The 22,250-nt window shown below is 55.1% G+C and overlaps 1 protein-coding gene across 4 annotated transcripts; it reads left to right on the top strand.

Moving 5' to 3' along the window:
- Positions 1–249: 249 nt before the first annotated feature.
- Positions 250–21,205, top strand: WDR24 (WD repeat domain 24). Of its 4 annotated transcripts, none has more exons than XM_038418035.2 (10): positions 250–366; positions 7,856–8,782; positions 9,961–10,138; positions 11,151–11,826; positions 15,516–15,631; positions 15,953–16,074; positions 17,164–17,268; positions 17,521–17,858; positions 19,553–19,737; positions 20,576–21,205. In XM_038418035.2, the coding sequence occupies exons 2-10, from the start codon at positions 8,302–8,304 to the stop codon at positions 20,742–20,744; spliced, it is 2,370 nt and encodes a 789-aa protein (XP_038273963.1). In that variant the 5' UTR covers positions 250–366; positions 7,856–8,301; the 3' UTR covers positions 20,745–21,205. The 4 variants fall into 4 exon arrangements, with proteins under 4 accessions (XP_038273963.1, XP_043349565.1, XP_038273961.1 ...); XM_043493630.1 differs by having other exon boundaries at positions 290–366; positions 8,256–8,782; XM_038418033.2 differs by having other exon boundaries at positions 342–479.
- Positions 21,206–22,250: the final 1,045 nt, after the last annotated feature.

Raw genomic sequence — 22,250 nt, 5'->3', positions numbered from 1 at the left:
CAGGGGGTACAGGGTGTCCTATGGGGTGCCACAAGTCCTCCTTTTCTTTTTATATGGGGTACAGGATCTCACACCCTAACATTAGCAAGGGGAGCCCTACCTTCAGGAAAACTAACTAGGAGAACCCAATGAGCCCCTGGCCTAGCCCTCGCCGGGGAAGCCCTGCGCTTAGTACCCCTAAATCTAGCCGGGGAGCCCTCCCCTGAGCACCCCTAAGCCCCGCCGCTGCCTTCTCCCCTCCGCCGGGCTCCGGCCGGGCCTGGGGGCGGGGCGCTACCGGCGGCGGAAGGGCGGAGCGGAGCCGAGCGGCGTTTCCGTGCCGCGGCGGAGGAGCCGGACGGGCCCGAAGTTGTTCCGCTCCCCGCGGTAGGTGCCGGGCTCGGCCCCCAGCCCGGGCCCGCTTCCCCCGTGAGAGCTGGGCCTGCTGCCCATGCCCGAGCCGCTCCGGGCCGGCGGGGGGACTGAGGCGACGGGGCGGGGTAAGGAAGGGGGGCCATGGGCTGCCGGGGGGGGTAAGGAAGGGAGTGTGGGGAGACCGAAGGGGCCGGGGGGGGGGTAAGGAAGGAGTCTGGGGAGACCGAAGGGGCTGGGCGGGGGGGGGTAAAGAGGGGAGTGTGGGGAGACCGAAGTGGCCGGGCGGGGGGTTAGGAAGGGAGTGTGGGGAGACCGAAGGGGCGGGGGGGGGGGGGTAAGGAAGGGAGTCTGGGGAGACCGAAGGGGCTGGGCGGGGGGGGTAAAGAGGGGAGTGTGGGGAGACCGAAGTGGCCGGGCGGGGGGGGTTAGGAAGGGAGTGTGGGGAGACCGAAGGGGCCGGGCGGGGGGGGTAAGGAAAGGAGTGTGGGGAGACGGAAGGGGCCGGGGGGGGTTAGGAAGGGAGTGTGGGGAGACCGAAGGGGCCAGGCGGGGGGGGGTAAGGAAGGGAGTCTGGGGAGACAGAATGGGCGGGGGGGGGTATGGAAGGGAGTGTGGGGAGACCGAAGGGGCCGGGCGGGGGGGGGGTAAGGAAGGGAGTCGGGGGAGACCGAAGGGGCCGGGCGGGGGGGGGTAAGGAAGGGAGTCTGGGGAGACCGAAGGGGCCGGGCGGGGGGGGTAAGGAAGGGAGTGTGGGGAGACCGAAGGGGCCGGGAGGGGGGGGGTAAGGAAGGGAGTCTGGGGAGACGGAAGGGGCCGGGCGGGGGGGGGGTAAGGAAGGGAGTGTGGGGAGACCGAAGGGGCCGGGGGGGGGGGGGTAAGGAAGGGAGTCTGGGGAGACCGAAGGGGCCGGGCGGGGGGGGGGTAAGGAAGGGAGTCTGGGGAGACCGAAGGGGCCGGGGGGGGGGGGTAAGGAAGGGAGTGTGGGGAGACAGAAGGGGCCGGGCGGGGGGGGGGGTAAGGAAGGGAGTCGGGGGAGACCGAAGGGGCCGGGCGGGGGGGGTAGGAAGGGAGTGTGGGGAGACGGAAGGGGCCGGGCGGGGGGGGTAAGGAAGGGAGTGTGGGGAGACCGAAGGGGCCGGGGGGGGGGTTAGGAAGGGAGTGTGGGGAGACCGAAGGGGCCGGGCGGGGGGGGGTAAGGAAGGGAGTCTGGGGAGACAGAAGGGGCCGGGCGGGGGGGGTGGTAAGGAAGGGAGTCTGGGGAGACCGAAGGGGCTGGGCGGGGGGGGGTAAAGAGGGGAGTGTGGGGAGACCGAAGGGGCCGGGCGGGGCTAAGGAAGGGAGTGTGGGGAGACCGAAGGGGCCGGGCGGGGGGGGTAAGGAAAGGAGTGTGGGGAGACGGAAGGGGCCGGGGGGGTTAGGAAGGGAGTGTGGGGAGACCGAAGGGGCCAGGCGGGGGGGGGTAAGGAAGGGAGTCTGGGGAGACAGAATGGGCGGGGGGGGGGTATGGAAGGGAGTGTGGGGAGACCGAAGGGGCCGGGCGGGGGGGGGGGTAAGGAAGGGAGTCTGGGGAGACCGAAGGGGCCCGGGGGGGGGGGGGTAAGGAAGGGAGTCTGGGGAGACGGAAGGGGCTGGGCGGGGGGGTGGTAAAGAGGGGAGTGTGGGGAGATCGAAGGGGCCGGGCGGGGGAGGGTAAGGAAGGGAGTGTGGGAGACCGAAGGGGCGGGGGGGGGGGGTTAGGAAGGGAGTGTGGGGAGACCGAAGGGGCCGGGCGGGGGGGGGTAAGGAAGGGAGTGTGGGGAGACCGAAGGGGCCGGGGGGGGGTAAGGAAGGGAGTGTGGGGAGACGGAAGGGGCCGGGCGGGGGGGGGTAAGGAAGGGAGTCTGGGGAGACCGAAGGGGCCATGGGCTGCCGGGGGGGGGTAAGGAAGGGAGAGTGGGGAGACCGAAGGGGCCGGGGGGGGGGGGTAAGGAAGGGAGTGTGGGGAGACCGAAGGGGCGGGGGGGGGGGGTAAGGAAGGGAGTTGGGGAGACGAAGGGGCGGGGGGGGGGTAGGAAGGGAGTGGGGAGACGAAGGGGCCGGGTGGGGGGGAGGTAAGGAAGGGAGTGTGGGGAGACCGAAGGGGCCGGGCGGGGGGGGGGGGGTAAGGAAGGGAGTCTGGGGAGACGAAGGGGGGGCGGGGGGGGGGGTAAGGAAGGGAGTCGGGGGAGACCGAAGGGCCAGGGCTGGGGGGGGTAAGGAAGGGAGTGTGGGGAGACCGAAGGGGCCGGGCGGGGGGGTAGGAAGGGAGTGTGGGGAGACCGAAGGGGCCGGGCGGGGGGGGTAAGGAAGGGAGTGTGGGGAGACGGAAGGGGCCGGGCGGGGGGGGGTAAGGAAGGGAGTCTGGGGAGACCGAAGGGGCCGGGGGGGGGGGGGTAAGGAAGGGAGTGTGGGGAGACCGAAGGGGCCGGGCGGGGGGGGGTAAGGAAGGGAGTGTGGGGAGACCGAAGGGGCCGGGCGGGGGGGGGGTAAGGAAGGGAGTCTGGGGAGACCGAAGGGGCCGGGCGGGGGGGGGTAAGGAAGGGAGTGTGGGGAGACCGAAGGGGCCGGGGGGGGGGGGGTAAGGAAGGGAGTGTGGGGAGACAGAAGGGGCCGGGCGGGGGGGGGGGGAAGGAAGGGAGAGTGGGGAGACCGAAGGGGCGGGCGGGGGGGGGGGTAAGGAAGGGAGTCTGGGGAGACAGAAGGGGCCGGGGGGGGGGGGGGTAAGGAAGGGAGTCGGGGGAGACCGGAGGGGCCGGGCGGGGGGGGGGGGGTGGTAAGGAAGGGACTCTGGGGAGACGAAGGGGCGGGCGGGGGGGGGGGGGGGGTAAGGAAGGGAGTGGGGAGACCGAAGGGGCCATGGGCTGCCGGGGGGGGTAAGGAAGGGAGTGTGGGGAGACCGAAGGGGCCGGGCGGGGGGGGTAAGGAAGGGAGTGGGGAGACCGAAGGGGCCGGGGGGGTTAGGAAGGGAGTGTGGGGAGACCGAAGGGGCCGGGGGGGGGGGGTAAGGAAGGGAGTGTGGGGAGACGAAGGGGCCGGGGGGGGGGGTGGTAAGGAAGGGAGTGGGGAGACGAAGGGGCGGGCGGGGGGGGGGGGGTAATGAGGGGAGTGTGGGGAGACCGAAGGGGCCGGGGGGGGGGGTAAGGAAGGGAGTGTGGGGAGACCGAAGGGGCCGGGCGGGGGGGGGTAAGGAAGGAGTGTGGGGAGACGGAAGGGGCCGGGGGGGTTAGGAAGGGAGTGTGGGGAGACCGAAGGGGCCAGGCGGGGGGGGGGTAAGGAAGGGAGTCTGGGGAGACAGAATGGGCGGGGGGGGGGGGTGGAAGGGAGTGTGGGGAGACCGAAGGGGCCGGGCGGGGGGGGGGTAAGGAAGGGAGTCTGGGGAGACCGAAGGGGCCGGGCGGGGTGGGGGTAAGGAAGGGAGTCTGGGGAGACCGAAGGGGCCGGGCGGGGGGGGGGTAAAGAGGGGAGTGTGGGGAGATCGAAGGGGCCGGGCGGGGGGGGTAAGGAAGGGAGTGTGGGGAGACCGAAGGGGCCGGGGGGGGGTTAGGAAGGGAGTGTGGGGAGACCGAAGGGGCTGGGCGGGGGGGGGGTAAGGAAGGGAGTGTGGGGAGACCGAAGGGGCTGGGCGGGGGGGGGTAAGGAAGGGAGTGTGGGGAGACCGAAGGGGCCGGGCGGGGGGGGGTAAGGAAGGGAGTCGGGGGAGACCGAAGGGGCCATGGGCTGCCGGGGGGGGTAAGGAAGGGAGAGTGGGGAGACCGAAGAGGCCGGGTGGGGGGGGGTAAGGAAAGGAGTGTGGGGAGACCGAAGGGGCCGGGCGGGGGGGGTAAGGAAGGGAGTCTGGGGAGACAGAAGGGGCGGGGGGGGTATGGAAGGGAGTGTGGGGAGACAGAAGGGGCGGGGGGGGGTAAGGAAGGGAGTGTGGGGAGACCGAAGGGGCCGGGCGGGGGGGGGGTAAGGAAGGGAGTGTGGGGAGACCGAAGGGGCCGGGCGGGGGGGGGGGTAAGGAAGGGAGTCGGGGGAGACCGAAGGGGCCGGGCGGGGGGGGGGTAAGGAAGGGAGTCGGGGGAGACCGAAGGGGCCGGGCTGCCGGGGGGGGTAAGGAAGGGAGTGTGGGGAGACCGAAGGGGCCGGGCGGGGGGGGGGGGGTAAGGAAGGGCGTGTGGGGAGACGGAAGGGGCCGGGCGGGGGGGGGTAAGGAAGGGAGTGTGGGGCGACCGAAGGGGCGGGGGGGGTTAGGAAGGGAGTGTGGGAGGCACCGAAGGGGCCGGGCGGGGGGGGGGGTAAGGAAGGGAGAGTCTGGGGAGACAGAAGGGGACTGGGCGGGGGTGGTGGTAGTGTAAGGAAGGGAGTCTGGGGAGATCCGAAGGGTGTCTGGGCGGGGGGGGTAAAGAGGGGAGTGTGGGGAGACCGAAGGGGCCGGGGGGGGGGTTAGGAAGGGAGTGTGGGGAGACCGAAGGGGCCCGGCGGGGGGGGGGTAAGGAAGGGAGTCCGGGGAGACCGAAGGGGCCGGGCGGGGGGGGTTAGGAAGGGTGTGTGGGGAGACCGAAGGGGCCGGGCGGGGGGGGGTAAAGAGGGGAGTGAGGGGAGACCGAAGGGGCCGGGCGGGGGGGGGTAAAGAGGGGAGTGAGGGGAGACCGAAGGGGCCATGGGCTGCCGGGGGGGGGGGTAAGGAAGGGAGAGTGGGGAGACCGAAGGGGCCGGGCGTGGGGGGGGTAAGGAAGGGAGTCTGGGGAGACCGAAGGGGCCGGGCGGGGGGGGTATGGAAGGGAATGTTGGGAGACCGAAGGGGCTGGGCGGGGGGGGGTAAGGAAGGGAGTGTGGGGAGACCGAAGGGGCCGGGCGGGGGGAGGTAAAGAGGGGAGTGTGGGGAGACCGAAGGGGCCGGGCGGGGGGGGGGGGTAAGGAAGGGAGTCGGGGGAGACCGAAGGGGCCATGGGCTGCCAGGGGGGGTAAGGAAGGGAGAGTGGGGAGACCGAAGGGGCCGGGCGGGGGGGGGTAAGGAAGGGAGTCTGGGGAGACCGAAGGGGCCATGGGCTGCCGGGGGGGTAAGGAAGGGAGAGTGGGGAGACCGAAGGGGCCGGGCGGGGGGGGGTATGGAAGGGAGTGTGGGGAGACCGAAGGGGCCGGGCGGGGGGGGGGGTAAGGAAGGGAGTCTGGGGAGACCGAAGGGGCCGGGCGGGGGGGGGGTAAGGAAGGGAGTCGGGGGAGACCGAAGGGGCCATGGGCTGCCGGGGGGGGTAAGGAAGGGAGTGTGGGGAGACCGAAGGGGCTGGGCGGGGGGGGGTAAAGAGGGGAGTGTGGGGAGACGGGGGGGGCGGTAAGGAAGGGTGTCGGGGGAGACCGAAGGGGCCGGGCGGGGGGGGTAAAGAGGAGAGTGTGGGGAGACCGAAGGGGCTGAGCGGGGGGGTAAGGAAGGGAGTGTGGGGAGACCGAAGGGGCCGGGCGGGGGGGGGGTAAGGAAGGGAGTGTGGGGAGACCGAAGGGGCCGGGCGGGGGGGGTAAGGAAGGGAGTGTGGGGAGACCGAAGGGGCCGGGCGGGGGGGGGGTAAGGAAGGGAGTCGGGGGAGACCGAAGGGGCCGGGCGGGGGGGGGGGTAAGGAAAGGAGTCGGGGGAGACCGAAGGGGCCGGGCGGGGGGGGTAAGGAAGGGAGTCGGGGGAGACCGAAGGGGCCGGGCGGGGGGGGTAAGGAAGGGAGTCGGGGGAGACCGAAGGGGCCGGGCGGGGGGGGGGTTAAGGAAGAGACTGGGGGGAGACCGCGGTTAGGAGGTGGGAGGGTAAGGCAGGGGTTGTGGGGGGGAGGTAAGGAGGAGGGGCAGGAGGACTGAGAGGAAAGGTGGGGGGGGCCAAGGGAGGGGGCAGGGGAAAGGAAGGGGGGGCCATGGGCTGCCAGGGAGGAGATGAGGATTAAGAAAGGGATTGGGAGGAGCTATTCTAAGCAGGGGGACCCAGGCTTCTAGCCCACTTGTGAAGAGCCCCATCACCCCAAACTGTCCACCCTTCTGCTAATCAGTAACCCATGGTGGCTCTGCCCTTCTCTGTAGGGAGCAACCAGACCCATGGCTGTAAGGATAGGCAACCAGCTGCTTTGTTGTTTTGGCTCCCTCTCAACAGGGGGTTCCAGTGTCCAAGGCTGTGGGTGAGGGGTTGTGGTCGCTGTGGTTTCCTGGAGAGCCATTATCTCATTACTTTGCTGTATGGTTTGGGGCACCTTGAGGAACATTAGGGGGCAGAGGGTTGTGTTAAACCAGAATGTGTTTGTTACTGCGGTTTAGCAACATGCCAAGACTCCTTCCCATCTCTTGGGAAGATCTCAAAATGGATGAGAGGATTTAAACTTTGGTTGATAACACGGTTTCTCAACCCACGGTGAAGACCCAAAATTGGGTTGCTGGAATGTTTCAGAGGGTCTTGTGGCAGCTCCCATCCCAAAGGGATGGCTGGGCTCACCTTCCTGCTCCAGGCACTGCAACTTCCGGGGTCCCAGTGCCCCTTAAGTGTGTCCAGTTGGCCAAATTTGAGTGAGTGGCACTGCAACTCCATGAGCCAGGTCACAACTCCACTTCCACAAATTTGGTCCCAGTGCTGCAACCCCAGAGTTTGCAATGCCTGGAGCGGAGAGCCAAGCCCTACAGCACAAGAGCTGCCAGTGTGGGGTGAGTGCTGGGCAGGACCTGACTGAAACCACCCCAAGGCCTGCACCCCCAGACTATTTATGGAGTCATGACAGGCCATAAACATTTATAAATGGGTCCTGAGTCCAAAAAGGTTGAGAACCACTGATCTAAAACCTCTGCTTGGTGATCCTGCTGCCCTGACTTTGTATTGGTGCCAGTGAGAAAGCACGAGAACTGTGTGGGAGGGTGACAAATATGGCTCTAAAATGAGGGATGCTTGTCATTTTCTCAGCAGAGAGGCCTAGGATGGGGGTTTGAACTCTAATTTCACTGCATCAGGTGGACCCTCCATGGTTGAGGTACGCAGTCTGTATGGAGAGCTTGCCCCATTGCAGCCTGTGTTGCAGTTGTCTGGATAACAAACACTACCTCCCTCTCTATTGCAGTCACTCTTCAGCACTAAATTCACTATTAAAACAGAAATGAAATTCTTTCTCTGGTGCTTGCAACCACTTTGGGTGTTCTCAAAAAGAAAAGGAGTACTTGTGGCACCTTAGAGACTAACAAATTTATTAGAGCATAAGCTTTCGTGAGCTACAGCTCACTTCATCGGATGAAGTGAGCTGTAGCTCACGAAAGCTTATGCTCTAATAAATTTGTTAGTCTCTAAGGTGCCACAAGTACTCCTTTTCTTTTTGAGAATACAGACTAACACGGCTGCTACTCTGAAAACTTTGGGTGTTATAACCTTATGATGAAGAAGTCTGCAGTCTAACCCTGTTATGTCTTGTATTACTCAATAGCTCATTGGCTCACATCTGCCCTCATCACTGCATTTTGCCTTCTGAGGGATTCTTCTCTTGCTTTACAGGCCCTTACTGACAGCGAGAGTTGTTCCTGCAAATGGGGTATTTTCTCAGATATTTGAATTAAGAAGGAAACTGAAATCTCTGAAAGGTTAACATGGACTTACTGGAAAGTACATGCAGGGGATGACCAAAGAGACACCAGGGCTGAATCTGAGCTACTGTTTTAAGTAAGTGGCTGTGCAGTAGTTTCTATAGTTAAAGACTGATTGATTAATGTGATCAGGGAAAGTGGTATGCAAGTCCGGTTGGAACAGTAGAAAGAGAATCCTAGATGCTGCATAAATCAATTCATTTTCTTTCAAGAAAGTTTTAATGAGGTCTGTAAGCAGTTGGTGGAAATGGACTCACCTGTGAGAATGCTGCATGTGGAGATATGAGTCTCAAAGCCTTCTCTTTGGGCAGGGCATCCAGTGGTGTCTAAAAAGAGGAAGTCACATAGAGGACAACCATGGAGAAAATGGCCAGGGTTACCACTGCCCTTAGTGGCAACACCATCACGGGACGTACCATGTTCTGTCACCTGGATGCCCCTGCTAATGCCATCAGTGTGTGTCGTGATGCCGCTCAGGTGGTGGTAGCTGGCCGCAACATTTTCAAGATCTATTCAATAGATGAAGATCAGTTTGTGGAGAAGCTAAACTTGCGTGTTGGCCGTAAGCCATCCCTGAACTTCAGCTGTGCTGACGTGGTGTGGCATCAGATGGATGAGAACCTGTTGGCCACAGCAGCTACCAATGGTGTGGTTGTGACCTGGAACCTCGGAAAGCCATCCCGTAACAAACAGGACCAGCTGTTCACTGAACACAAGCGGACAGTTAACAAAGTGTGCTTCCATCCCACTGAGGTGTATATGCTCCTCAGTGGCTCCCAGGACGGCTATATGAAATGCTTTGACCTACGCAAGAAAGACTCTGTCAGCACCTTCTCTGGTAAGGGCTCTGGCCATGTCTACACTGCAGAGCCTATGCTGGGATAGGCTGCATAGTGTAGACACAGTGTAAGCCAACAGGAGGAGGAGTTCTTCCGATGTAGTAACGCCATCTTCCCATACAGTGTTAGCTAATGTGAGAGGAGAGTGCATCTGTCGGAACATTTGTGTCTCCACTGTGGGTTTTGTTGGCATAGCTATGTTTCTAGGGCTGTGGTTTTTTCACACTCCTAACCAACATAGCTATGCAAGTATAAGTTTTAAGTTTAGACCAAGCCCCAATCTTGGGCTCACTTGGCCAGTGTTCTGTGCATTAGGATGCTTATAGCGTATGTTGCAGGCTGGAGTTGTCAATTATCGCCTTAAATAAGGGGAAATTACCAGATAATCCCCTGTGTTCCAGGCCTTTGTCCCTCTGATCTCTTTGTGCTTCATTGTGGTAAAGATTTACCCCTTCTGGGGCTACGATGATCCAAGCAAGTGATTGGGGGACAGAGTCCCTGCTGGTGGGACTTCTAGTCCATAGCGGCCAGTGATGTAAGCCTATGTCATTATCATCTGGGATTTCAGGCTCAGGACATGCAGCTTTTTGGTCTAATTTGAAAACTGTGTGTAGCCGATGTCTAGAGCTGCATTATCTATGTCAGTTGTTAGAGTGGTGTTACAGCTGTTGGGGGAGGGTGGATCTGCTTCCCATTGTCCCTGAATCATACCCTTTTCCCACCCACATCCCAACGCAGTTGCCCATATCTGGTGCCTTGAAGTCTGGTACCTTAGGAAAGCAGCGGTTCTGATGACACAGTTACTGCCTGGGTAAGAGAGATGCACAGGGATTTGGAGAGAGACTAGGACAAAAAAAAGTATGATGGACAGGTGCTGGATTGACAGCTCTGAAGTTCTCTATTTATGGACTAAGTAGGGCAGAGGCAGTGCCAGCTTTGCAAAGGAAACTGTTCTGAACCAGGGTGGCCGCTGGTTTCCTTTGGAGCATTAGTAGAGGTGATTTCTGCTTTTCCTACGCCCAGGGTGCACTGGGCTGAGTCCAGGAGTGAATCAGGCTGGCCTGCCATTGCAGCTAATTGTAGACCCTGTCTAGCAAACATGAGCGTTAACACCACCAGGGGGAATGACTTTGCTGGGGCCCTGTCGGATCTGGTCTACGTTCCTATTGTCCCTCAGGCCAGTCGGAAAGCGTGCGTGATGTGCAGTTTAGCATCCGTGATTACTTCACCTTTGCTGCAACCTTTGAGAATGGGAATGTGCAGCTGTGGGACATCCGCCGGCCAGACCGCTACGAGAGGATGTTCACAGCTCACAATGGGCCTGTCTTCTGCTGTGACTGGCATCTAGAGGACAGGTATGTGCTATACTGACCGCCCCGGTTGAGCCCCGCTCTGCCCATGGCAATCTCTCTGTCTTGTCAAAAAAAATTCCTGAGGGTGATGCCTTCACACTGTGGTTCTATGAAAACTGTGTGGTGGGGTGCTGAGAACTTGATGGTTACACAGCTCTCTCCTGAATATCGGAAGGAGCAGCATGGCTTATAAAACAAGTCACTCTTGCTGTTCTGTGGGATAGCCAGCAGTAACTAGTAAATCAGAAGTGAGCTACTGGACTGGGCAATATCAGGTATGTCCATTGTGTTTCACCAACTTGATCAGCTCAGAGTTTGAGAGAACTGCTTTAAAACACAGCTTGCTTGTGTCTTAGGCACATTTGCCATCCTGCCATTAGGTATCAGCTGAAATTCACAGGGGGGAAAAGTCAGATTTCCCAGTAAATAATTAATTTATACTGAAAAATGTTGCATGCAACTCCTGGATCCTGTACAGCCTCCTAGAACTCCTTGTCCATCTCATGCTGGGGAGCTATCTTCACAAGCTGAGAGAAGCACAAGGTACCTAAAATTAGCCTTTTTGTTCTCTGCTTTCATTTGTGGGAGGAGGGCGCTGGAAGCCCCTCTCATTTTCACTGACTGAAATGCAAAGGACAGTTTGCCTTAAATCAGGGGAACCAAATTTTCTCAACCAGGAGCTGGAGAGCCTCACCTAATCTGAATAAAATGGAAGATATTGCATCCTCCCTTTTGTTTAATATGCAGGTGTAGTCTGTGGGAACTACAGGTCCCAGCATGCACAGTTCCCTTTTGATATCTGCACGCCGGGACCCGTAGTTTTGGTGAGCTATGCCTCCATGCTAAAAGAGAGGGTGCCCAAGACCTGTGCTTGTTTAGTGCCATGTGGCTGGCAGGCAGCACTCTGACCACCTTTGGCTTAAAAGGTTTGTGTAAAAAGCCAATAATCCAAGATCAACTTCCAGGACATTTCTCCAGTTAATGTTTCTGCTTGTTCCTTTCTCCCTGCTGCCAGGGGCTGGCTGGCGACAGGAGGCAGAGATAAGATGGTGAAGGTCTGGGACATGAACACCAACAGGGCCAAAGAGATCTACTGCGTGCAAACCATAGCCTCTGTGGCGAGGGTCAAGTGGCGGCCTGAGTGCAAGTACCACATCGCCACCTGCTCCATGATGGTGGACCACAACATCTACGTGTGGGATGTGCGGCGCCCCTTCATCCCGTCTGCCATGTTCGAAGAGCACAAGGACGTCACCACGGGTATTGTGTGGCGCCACCTGCACGATCCCTACTTCCTCCTCTCGGGCTCCAAGGACAGCACCCTTTACCAGCACATCTTCAAGGACGCCAGCCAGCCCATTGACAGGGCCAACCCTGAGGGTCTGTGCTACAGCCTCTTTGGGGACCTGGCCTTTGCAGCCAAAGAAAGCCTGATCTCCTCTGACTCCAACCGCAAGCCCTACATCGGTGACAGGCGGCATCCTATCTTCTTCAAGCGCAAGCTGGACCCCACGGAGCAGTTCGAGTACATCTCTTCTTCTAGTGCTCTGAGTGTCTTTGAGACAGACTTGGAGAGCGGCAGCATGGATTGGTTTGTGAGAACGGCCAAGCAGTATGCACTGGCAGGGAGGCCCTTGGCAGAGCTGTGTGACCACAACGCCAAGGTAGCCAAAGAGCTCGACCGCGACCAGGTACATGCAACCCTCTAACAGCCTGTTGGAAGGGAGAGGCAGGCTGTGCTTTTTATTAGCTGAGCCTTCAAGCCAAACTGGATGGCATAGGAAGACTTGATCGTATGTATAGCCAGATACTATAGACAAACTGTGGAGACAGGTCGTGCGGGCTGCAGAGAATATCTGGTTGTCTGCTGCCCTCTAATGGGAACAGCTTTGCATAGTGTAAATTTACATACATTTATTGCATCTCTGCTCTCTTAGCATAATTCAGTAAACACAGTGATTTCCGAGCTATATCTGCTGCTAATGTTTGATTTGACAAGATGTCTCGTGAAATCTCATTGGCCAGATTAATGCAGATTGGTTTGGATTGGAGTCCTGTCAGAAGGACTGTGCATGCTCCCTGATGGACAGCAAACGGGGCAATGGCAAACCACAGAGCACTGAGATGGGGAGAGGAGAGGTGGGGTGCTGCAGGCCTCTGTGTCAGCTCTGTCCTTATTTACTATCTTTGCTCTGGAACAGAGAGTAATCTGCACTTTCATGAAATTTGTAGGTGATGCTAAATTGGGAAGAGTTGTGAGGACATGGAAATGATGCTAAACTGGATTTAGATCAGAAATGTAGGGAGAAAACAATACAGTGACCTTCCCGTTGGGCAAATGGTGGTGGAGACATGATCCTCCCCATACAGATTCAGTGAGGGTGGAGGGGAACCTAACAAAATGCAGAAAAGGTGTTAGATGGGCTACAACACCACCAGATCCTCAAAACCGATCCCTGCTCCAGAGGAAGGGGGAAAGGTCTCTTTTTGAAATGCTAGATCTAGTGAGTCTAGTACGATTCAATATTTTCATTAATGACTTGGAGGATGGAATGGAGAGCATGCATATAAAATTTACAGATGACACCAGGCTGGGAGGTGTTGCAAGCATTTTGGAAGACAGGATTAGAATTCAAAATGACCTAGATAAGAGAATTGGTCTGAAATTAGCAAGATGAAATTCAGTAAAAACAAGTGCAAGATAAATCACATGCACAAATACAGAAGAGGAACAACTGGTTAGGCAGCAGTAATGCAGAAAAAGATCTGGGAGTTACAGTGGATCACAAATTGAATATGAGCCAACAATATTTTGTGAAAAATGCAAATATTATTCTGGAGTGTATTAACAGGAGTATCATATGCAACACATGGGAGGTATTTGTCCTGCTCTATTCCACATTCATGAGGCCTTAGCTGGAGTACTGTGTCCAGTTTTGAGCACCACACTTTGAGAAAGTTGTGGGCAAATTGAGAGTCCAGTCCAGAGGAAAACAACAAAAATGATGAATGGTTCAGAAAACCTGACCCAGGAGGAAAGGTTAAAAAGCTGGGTGTATTTACAGTCTTGAGAAAAGACTGAGGCGGAACCTGATAACAATCTTCAAATATGTTAAGGGCTGTTACAAAGAGACCAGTAAACCATTCGCAAAAAGAAAAGGAGTACTTGTGGCACCTTAGAGACTAACAAATTTATTAGAGCATAAGCTTTCGTGAGCTACAGCTCACTTCATCGGATGCATTTGGTGGAAAAAACAGAGGAGAGATTTATATACACACACACAGAGAACATGAAACAATGGGTTTATCATACACACTGTAAGGAGAGTGATCACTTAAGATAAGCCATCACCAACAGCAGGGGGGGGAAGGAGGAAAACCTTTCATGGTGACAAGCAGGTAGGCTAATTCCAGCAGTTAACAAGAATATCAGAGGAACAGTGGGGGGTGGGGTGGGGGGGAGAAATACCATGGGGAAATAGTTTTACTTTGTGTAATGACTCATCCATTCCCAGTCTCTATTCAAGCCTAAGTTAATTGTATCCAGTTTGCAAATTAATTCCAATTCAGCAGTCTCTCGTTGGAGTCTGTTTTTGAAGCTTTTTTGTTGAAGTATAGCCACTCTTAGGTCTGTGATCGAGTGACCAGAGAGATTGAAGTGTTCTCCAACTGGTTTTTGAATGTTATAATTCTTGACGTCTGATTTGTGTCCATTCATTCTTTTACGTAGAGACTGTCCAGTTTGGCCAATGTACATGGCAGAGGGGCATTGCTGGCACATGATGGCATATATCACATTGGTAGATGCGCAGGTGAACGAGCCTCTGATAGTGTGGCTGATGTGATTAGGCCCTATGATGGTATCCCCTGAATAGATATGTGGACAGAGTTGGCAACGGGCTTTGTTGCAAGGATAGGTTCCTGGGTTAGTGGTTCTGTTGTGTGGTGTGTGCTTGCTGGTGAGTATTTGCTTCAGATTGGGGGGCTGTCTGTAAGCAAGGACTGGTCTGTCTCCCAAGATCTGAGAGAGCGATGGCTCGTCCTTCAGGATAGGTTGTAGATCCTTGATGATGCGTTGGAGAGGTTTTAGTTGGGGGCTGAAGGTGATGGCTAGTGGCGTTCTGTTGTTTTCTTTGTTGGGCCTGTCCTGTAGTAGGTGACTTCTGGGTACTCTTCTGGCTCTGTCAATCTTTCTGTCAATTCTTTTACGTAGAGACTGTCCACATATCTATTCAGGGGATACCATCGTAGGGCCTAATCACATCAGCCACACTATCAGAGGCTCGTTCACCTGCGCATCTACCAATGTGATATATGCCATCATGTGCCAGCAATGCCCCTCTGCCATGTACATTGGCCAAACTGGACAGTCTCTACGTAAAAGAATGAATGGACACAAATCAGACGTCAAGAATTATAACATTCAAAAACCAGTTGGAGAACACTTCAGTCTCCCTGGTCACTCGATCACAGACCTAAGAGTGGCTATACTTCAACAAAAAAACTTCAAAAACAGACTCCAACGAGAGACTGCTGAATTGGAATTAACTTGCAAACTGGATACAATTAACTTAGGCTTGAATAGAGACTGGGAATGGATGAGTCATTACACAAAGTAAAACTATTTCCCCATGGTATTTCTCCCTCCCACCCCACCCCCCACTGTTCCTCTGATATTCTTGTTAACTGCTGGAATTAGCCTACCTGCTTGTCACCATGAAAGGTTTTCCTCCTTCCCCCCCCTGCTGTTGGTGATGGCTTATCTTAAGTGATCACTCTCCTTACAGTGTGTATGATAAACCCATTGTTTCATGTTCTCTGTGTGTGTGTATATAAATCTCTCCTCTGTTTTTTCCACCAAATGTATCTGATGAAGTGAGCTGTAGCTCACGAAAGCTTATGCTCTAATAAATTTGTTAGTCTCTAAGGTGCCACAAGTACTCCTTTTCTTTTTGTGAATACAGACTAACACGGCTGCTACTCTGAAACCTGTGACAAGAAACTAACCCAAAGTAGAGCCCAGATCCCAGCACTCTATGGGTGTTCAGATCCAGGGCCAGACTTGACCTTGTTCCTCCCCGCGTAGCTCTGCCAGTATATCTGCACTTCTGGTGCTGTCCTGGGTTGCTACCAGTTCTGTTACCTGAGAGGGCAGGAAAGATCTAGGGAACATTGCAAGGTGGATGGAAACTCTACATTGCAGCAGGTCCCCTCCCCACAGACACCACTGGTAAGGGACGATGCATGTCCTGCCCCATGCTTCCAGTTTGGGCCCTGAACTATGCTCCAGAAACCAACTTTCTGATGATGTTGCTTTGGTTGACAGACAGTGGTAACAATCTAACCCTTCCCCTCCTCCCTTCTCTCTCCCTGGGGGCAGGTTGCCCAGACGTGGACGATGCTCCGAATTATTTACTCCAGCCCTGGCACTGTGCCCTCTGCTAACCTGAACCACAGCCTGGGGAAGGGCAGTACCTCCCTCCCACTCATGAACAGGTGAGCAGTCTAATCACTGCATCCCCTGACATGGCCCAGTTAGGGGGAAGTGGATGGGGAGGCCCGCACAGGCATACTGGGGATATGTGGGAACTTCAATGGCTGATAGGAAAGGGGGAACCACTCTAGAGATGGCTACTTAAACCAAGTTAGAGTCACTGCAGAGGAGCTGGTTACTACCCACTGATCTAAGTCAGATGGGCCTTCCCAATGGGCCAGCTCCTTCATTCCCATCAGTTGAAAGCAGAGCAGCAGCTGCTGCTGTGGCTTCTTTCAGTGTGAGAAAGAAACGGGCTAATGTGGGCTTGGCTTCCTTCCCAGCTTTAACCTGAAGGATATACCATCAGGGATGGGCAACGAGTCCAGACTGGAGCGCAGCAAAGGAGAGAGCCGGTCTGAAAACATCCTCATGGATTCCTCCTCCACCTTAATCAACAACGATGGTAACGTTTCAATGGCTGGACCAACGGAGCGTGCCAGTGGCTGGTTCAGTAATAGGAGTCCAAAGTGCTCACTGTTTGCGGAGCAATCCAGACAGCGGGGGGTTAAGTCACCACCTGCCTGTAACCCTGGATGCCTCAAATGCTTTGCTACTGTAACTCCCTGCTTGGGACATTCACAGTCAGCCTGCCAACAACACACCAGTCACACTCCATGGTCTCTAGCAGCCTTGGTTACTACTCGCAGGGTGACCCCGGCACGCTCCCAGTCATCTTCCCTGCTCCTAGCAGAGTGCTGGCCCACAGCTACCCTTAATTGTACCAGTGTTTCTCCGCTCTCAGGTACTGCTCTGGTCCTTTTGAACCCAACTGCTAGCCAGCAATTATCAGACACTCTTTTTGTCTTGGTTATTGTTAGCAGGTGACAACCTCTCACTGGTCTGCATTGCACCGTGACGCCATCGTCCTGTTGGGATGCAGTTCTAGTTCCAGTTAGCGTCCCCACTCCCGGGGAACTCTGTCCCAGCAAGACCGGCCAAATCATGGTTGCAGAACCTCAGGCATTCTGATCAGTGAATGTGCAAATTGTCTGCAGATCATTGGCCCAAGTCTCTTGAGGCTGAAGTCTATCCCTTAGAACGTGGGAGGGTTGGGATGAGATAGTGGTAAGAGCAGAGAACTGGGAGGCAGGACTGCTGGGGACTTGCCCCATCCCTGTCGCTGTGACATGCTGTGACCTTTGACATACCATTTTCCACACCTCTGTGTCTCAGTTTCCCCATCTGTGGAAGGGACAATGCTGCTGCCCTCCCTCTATAAAGCACTTTGAGGTCATTGCATAGAAGGTGCTTTACCAATGCAGAGCACTGTGCTTGTGTGTCCCACCCCCTGCTCCAGCCCCTAGGTCAGTTTGCTGAGGGTGAGAGCAGAGGTCATGCCGAGTTGGCATCTGGGTTGTGGTTTGTGAACAGCCTGCATTTTCTACCATAGCGGCACAGGGAATGTCTGACAAGCTCTGCTGCTGTAGGGGTATCCTGACTTGTCTCCTCTCTCTCTCTCTCTGCTCTTCCTCCCGTTTCCATGTTCATCCAGAGAATGAGGAGACAGAGGGCAGTGACGTCCCTGCAGACTATCTCCTGGGGGATGTGGAGGGGGATGAGGATGAGCTGTACATGATGGACCATGAGAATCCCCATGGTGAGTTCTTTGTTCTATGAGTGCACACGCATGACTGCAGTGCAGCTGGATATCAGCAGGAGGTGCTTGTATGTACTCACTGCACAGGAGAGGATGCCAGATCCCTCCTTGACCCCTTTCTCTGGTGGTGGTGTAGCTCTGTCTGTCCCAGGATATTAAAGAACAATGTGAGTGATATTACCACACCCACCTTGTGTCTCCTTTATCTGTGGCACTAACCCTGCTCACTGAAGAGGGCTTGTCTCTTTGCAGCCGAAGAACAGGAATACATCCTCCCCCAGGAAGCCTTTCCCCTGCGCCATGAAATAGTGGACAATCCCTCTGCCCTGGACCACCTGCAGGACAAGGCAGACTCTCCTCACGTCAGTGGCAACGAGGCCGAGACTGTGTCCCTGACGCCTGTGGAGTCCTTCTCCCTCATCTCGATCTCTCACTCGCTCTACGAGAACCGCCTGCCACCCGACTTTTTCAACCCCATTGTCCGGGACATGCTCCTCTTCTACGCCGAGCAGGGGGATGTACAGATGGCGGTGTCCGTGCTCATCGTGCTGGGCGACCGGATCAGGAAAGAGATCGATGAGCAAACCCAGGTATAGCACTGTAGGGAGGAGGTACTTCCCAGAGAGAGGCTTCTTCAGCAAAGCTGCTGCATACCCTCTCCCAGCAAACAGGGTTTGGAGACTCTCATAATAATCTCTTGTATTTCATCCAGAAGACCCTAGAGTGCTTTGCACACTCTCCCCGTAAGATACAAGAACCACTTATCTATTAGCGAAATGCAGCCACTTCTGGGGTAGGGAATGTGGGTGCTAGTTAACAGTGCACAGCGAAGTCCCGCAACAGTGAAAGCAAATGCTGTATCCAGTTGAAACGGTAGATGTAATTCTCTGGTGTGGAGTTGGCCCAATCACTGGGGCTAACAACCCACTTCTGCAGAAAGTGCCAGGGTGTCTAATGCCTCAGTACTGCCTCTGGTCTGAAAGGCAGTCTCACTAGGAGCACAGTACCTGCTTCCTGGCACTAGGCTGGCACCCTGGCATAATATCAACTTGAAGAGAGGATAGACACCTGCAGCATCACCAGCACCGTGAGGTTTTCCATGGAGACTCTTCTCCCTTCTGAGCACTGACCCTTTTGCCTTACAAGACATAAGGGAGCAGCATGGCTGCAGGCATGTGTCGTTGCTCCAGACTAGCTTGGTATATTTATTCGGGCTTGTGAAAACACAGCTCTCCAGAGCTCTAAGTGCAGAACAATTTGCCCTATACCAGGGCATACAAATAACTGCAGTTGACTCATTGTCCGTGCTCAGATCTTCTCCTTTCATCCAATTGTCCCCCATGGAGAGCCCTGGGCAGACTTTGCATTGAGCAAACTCGGGCTTTGGTGGGGGGAAATCCCAGAGTCGAGGGCTGTCCATAGACAATAGCCAGATGTATCTCTTAGCTGTCAGCTGTAATGCCCCAGCTAATCTTGTGTTGGAGAGAATGTGGCCCTACGATGCCTTTACAGATCAAACCCAACACCTTGAATGGTACCTGGAAGCCGGTGCTGATTTTGGCACACCTTCAGAGATGCTAAACAGACAGGCCCCAGCCAAAGTGTGAGAGCCTCAGGTGTAGCCTGCATTGGAGCACATTTCAGTAACTCAGTCTGGAAGTGACAAAGGCATGGACAGCTGTAAGGAAGCCCACATCAAGCGTGAAGCTCCAAGCACAGATGGGGGAAGGCATTCCTGATACACTAACTGAAAGGGAGGTGGTGGGTGTTGGTCGAGGGCCTAGTCTGGTAACCTGTTCCCACACTGCTTGGGAGCACTGTGGTGGAGAATTGTCACAGAATATATAGTAAGACCAAGCCACTCTAAATGAATAAGAAATAATGTTTCCAGCTGGAAAGGTACCACTGAGTAAGGAGTCCAGTTAGGCCTTCGGTCTTACAGACTGTGAGTTAAGAATTTCTTGGGAGCAGAGTGAATCATGCTTTTGGCTTTAGTTTCTCTCTCTGACAATACAAAGACAGAAAGCTGCAGAGATCAGATCTCCTTTGGAGTGTTACCATCCCAGCTAATTGTGTGTACTGTAGAATAACCAATGCATGAAGTAGCTAGATAGTATACCCTTCTGCACCCCTCCTTGTTTGGACTAACGTTTGATAGCCCCTTCTAAAGGTGATTTAACCTGAGGCTGGAGTCACAGGGAGGGGATTTGGGTTCAGTAACTTTGCCCACAGACCCTGATGTGAACCAAGGCTAACTTAGGTGTTCCCCCCCCCCCCCCCCCAGGAGCACTGGTACACTTCCTATATCGACCTGCTGCAGCGCTTCCAGCTCTGGAATATCTCCAATGAGGTGATCAAACTGAGCACATGCAGAGCCATCAACTGCCTCAATCAGGCGTCCACCACCCTGCACATCAACTGCAGCAACTGCAAGCGGCCAATGAGCAACAAGGGCTGGATCTGCGACAGGTGAGATGCTTTAGGGTGGAGGGGGAGTGGGGTGGGCACCTTCATTTTGCGAGTGTTTGTCTGGAGGTAGCTAATGCTTTATCTTGATGTGATGTAATCTCCTACCCTGTTCAGTTTCCATTGTTATTATTTGTTTGTACTTCAGTAGCACCTAGAGGCCCCTATTGTGCATATACCCACAAAGAGAAGTCCTGCTCTGAAGAGCTTACTCTAAATACACCAGACACAAGATGGCAGGAAAACGGAGGCAGAGAGAGGTGAAGTGATTTGCCCAAGGTTACACAGCTGGCCAATGGCAGCGCTGGGAATAAAACTCGCATCCCGCTCAGAGCACTGTCCTAACCACTGAACCACACTGCAGCATAGAAACAATCTGCTGTTGCAGGGATCCCTTGAGATCACTAACGATCTGTGCTGCTTCTGAATGGTAAACAGTCTCCCATGCGTGTTCCCAGCCTGACCTGGGTTAAAGCTTCCTCCCCAAGGTTCTGTTGCTTCTTTATAAGCTGTTTGATTTGTAGTTGCTTTCATTGCTGTGAGGCATCCAATGTCGGGCCCCAATATTATGTTTTTCCTGCTCTCTTGGGTTTCTGGTTTATAAACTCCCTGCCTTGTGCCAGCAAGGGCTCAAGAAGATACTGAAGGAGTTACAGTTTTGAGGTATGGGTAGGGATTGACTGAGCTCATGCCCTGAGGAGTCTGCATTGATTGGAGGGGTTTCTTGATCCAGCTGGGAGCTGAGTGGTACATGCCATGGTTTCACTGCCTGAGCTGGCCACTCACCCCAGGGTGCTTTCTTTGCAGCTGATTCAAGTGTAATCTTCTCTCTCTGGGCCAGGTGTCGGCAGTGTGCCAGCATGTGTGCTGTGTGCCACCATGTGGTGAAGGGCCTGTTTGTGTGGTGCCAGGGCTGCAGTCACGGTGGCCATCTGCAGCACATCATGAAATGGCTAGAGACCAGTTCACACTGTCCAGCGGGTTGTGGCCACCTCTGCGAATACACCTGAGCTGAAAGGAACCAACCCTCAGCTGATGAGAGGTGGGATTCAGTCCCTGACCTGAATGGAACCAACAGGAGACTGATCGCTGGAGCCTCTGCTTGAGTGGAGGTTTTGGAGTTAAAGCCACTTGCCAGGAGAGGCTGTTCTGGATTTTACAGAGGAAGCACCACTTGCTGGATGCTATCCTTGAACAGGATTGAGAGTGAGGCTGACTTTGTGTAGGGAAGGTTCCTCCACAGTGCTTGAAATACAGTAAAGCCTGCAACATCCAAGAGCCTTCCTGGACAGCTTTTCCTAGTCATTGTCTTCTATTTATTTTTGACTGGAGTATAAATAATTTTGTATTAAAAATACCAGAATATTGTGTAAACATAGTTCTTTATAAACCAATCTAATGAGCAAGAAAGTCTGAGCCGGACTCTGAGCTACAACTTGACTTTTATACTGAATAAAAAAAGAACAAAGTAGCCTCAGTGAGTCACTTGTTTGTATGCAGCTGCCAAATGTGAATACATCCAAGAACCCTGCTTTGTCCAGCTCTGGCTGCATGTGCATAGCATCTTGGCTGATTCTCCTTGTGGAAAGGAGTCAAATGATCAATCCTGACCACACTCTAATAGGCAACAATTCTTGGGAAAGGGAGTTATTAACCTGATTCCCCACACCAGCCCCTAAATGCTGAGCATAAGATAACCTGCAATTTCCTCTGGAAAAGGAAAATCAGACAGATTGCATGCTTCATATTGAATAGGGCATAGCCTCTGGAGACTTGGGGAAAAGTTCTGATTAATTCACCAATTCACTTGTGATTTCAGCTGAACATCCTCTTTTTCCTGGGGAATCTGTAGAACTGAGACAGATGCCTTGAGGTGAGCAGAATCGACTTAGTCCCAGAGCTAGGAGTCTGGAGTCACCACCCTGGTGTATGTGCTTAAACAAGTCACTTAACTTCTCCAAGCCTCTGTTTTCCCTATCTGTTAAATGGGCCTAAGCATCAAACTACTTTCAAAGGGAATCAGTTGAAAGTCAATGCTTATATAGTGTTTTGAAAATGACAACTATACAGCTATAAAGGTCCCCAAATTGGCTAGAATGTGGTGGGGAGGTGCCCCTTTGGAGCAGATCCTACCACCCTGTCCTCATGGTCATAAACTTGTACCACCTGCCCAAAGAGCACCTGGATTGAAACCCTGATTGGCATGACCCTCGTTATACTGACTTTCAAGTTATCTGTGCTTCTTGATCCTCCTGCACAACTGCACCACCTCCCCCTTTAGGGTGGATGCTGGGAGGAACCATCCTAGGCTCCCACTCTTCTTGAACAGAATCCTCTATCCTTGGGCCCCCTAAATATTTTCACAGCCACAAGTTCTTGACATCCTTCCTCTAGCCCCTTGCCATGCTGGCCCGGCATAGGAGGGAAGCAGCAGCAGCAACCAGCTAGCTTTTGCTTGTACTGATTAGGGTGACCAGACAGCAAATGTGAAAAATCAGGACTTGGGTGGGAGGTAA

Source organism: Dermochelys coriacea, chromosome 10 (assembly GCF_009764565.3).
Source record: "Dermochelys coriacea isolate rDerCor1 chromosome 10, rDerCor1.pri.v4, whole genome shotgun sequence".
NCBI lineage: Eukaryota > Metazoa > Chordata > Testudines > Dermochelyidae > Dermochelys > Dermochelys coriacea.
Note: the sequence above shows the minus strand (reverse complement) of the source record. Positions and strands in the feature narration are given on the sequence as shown.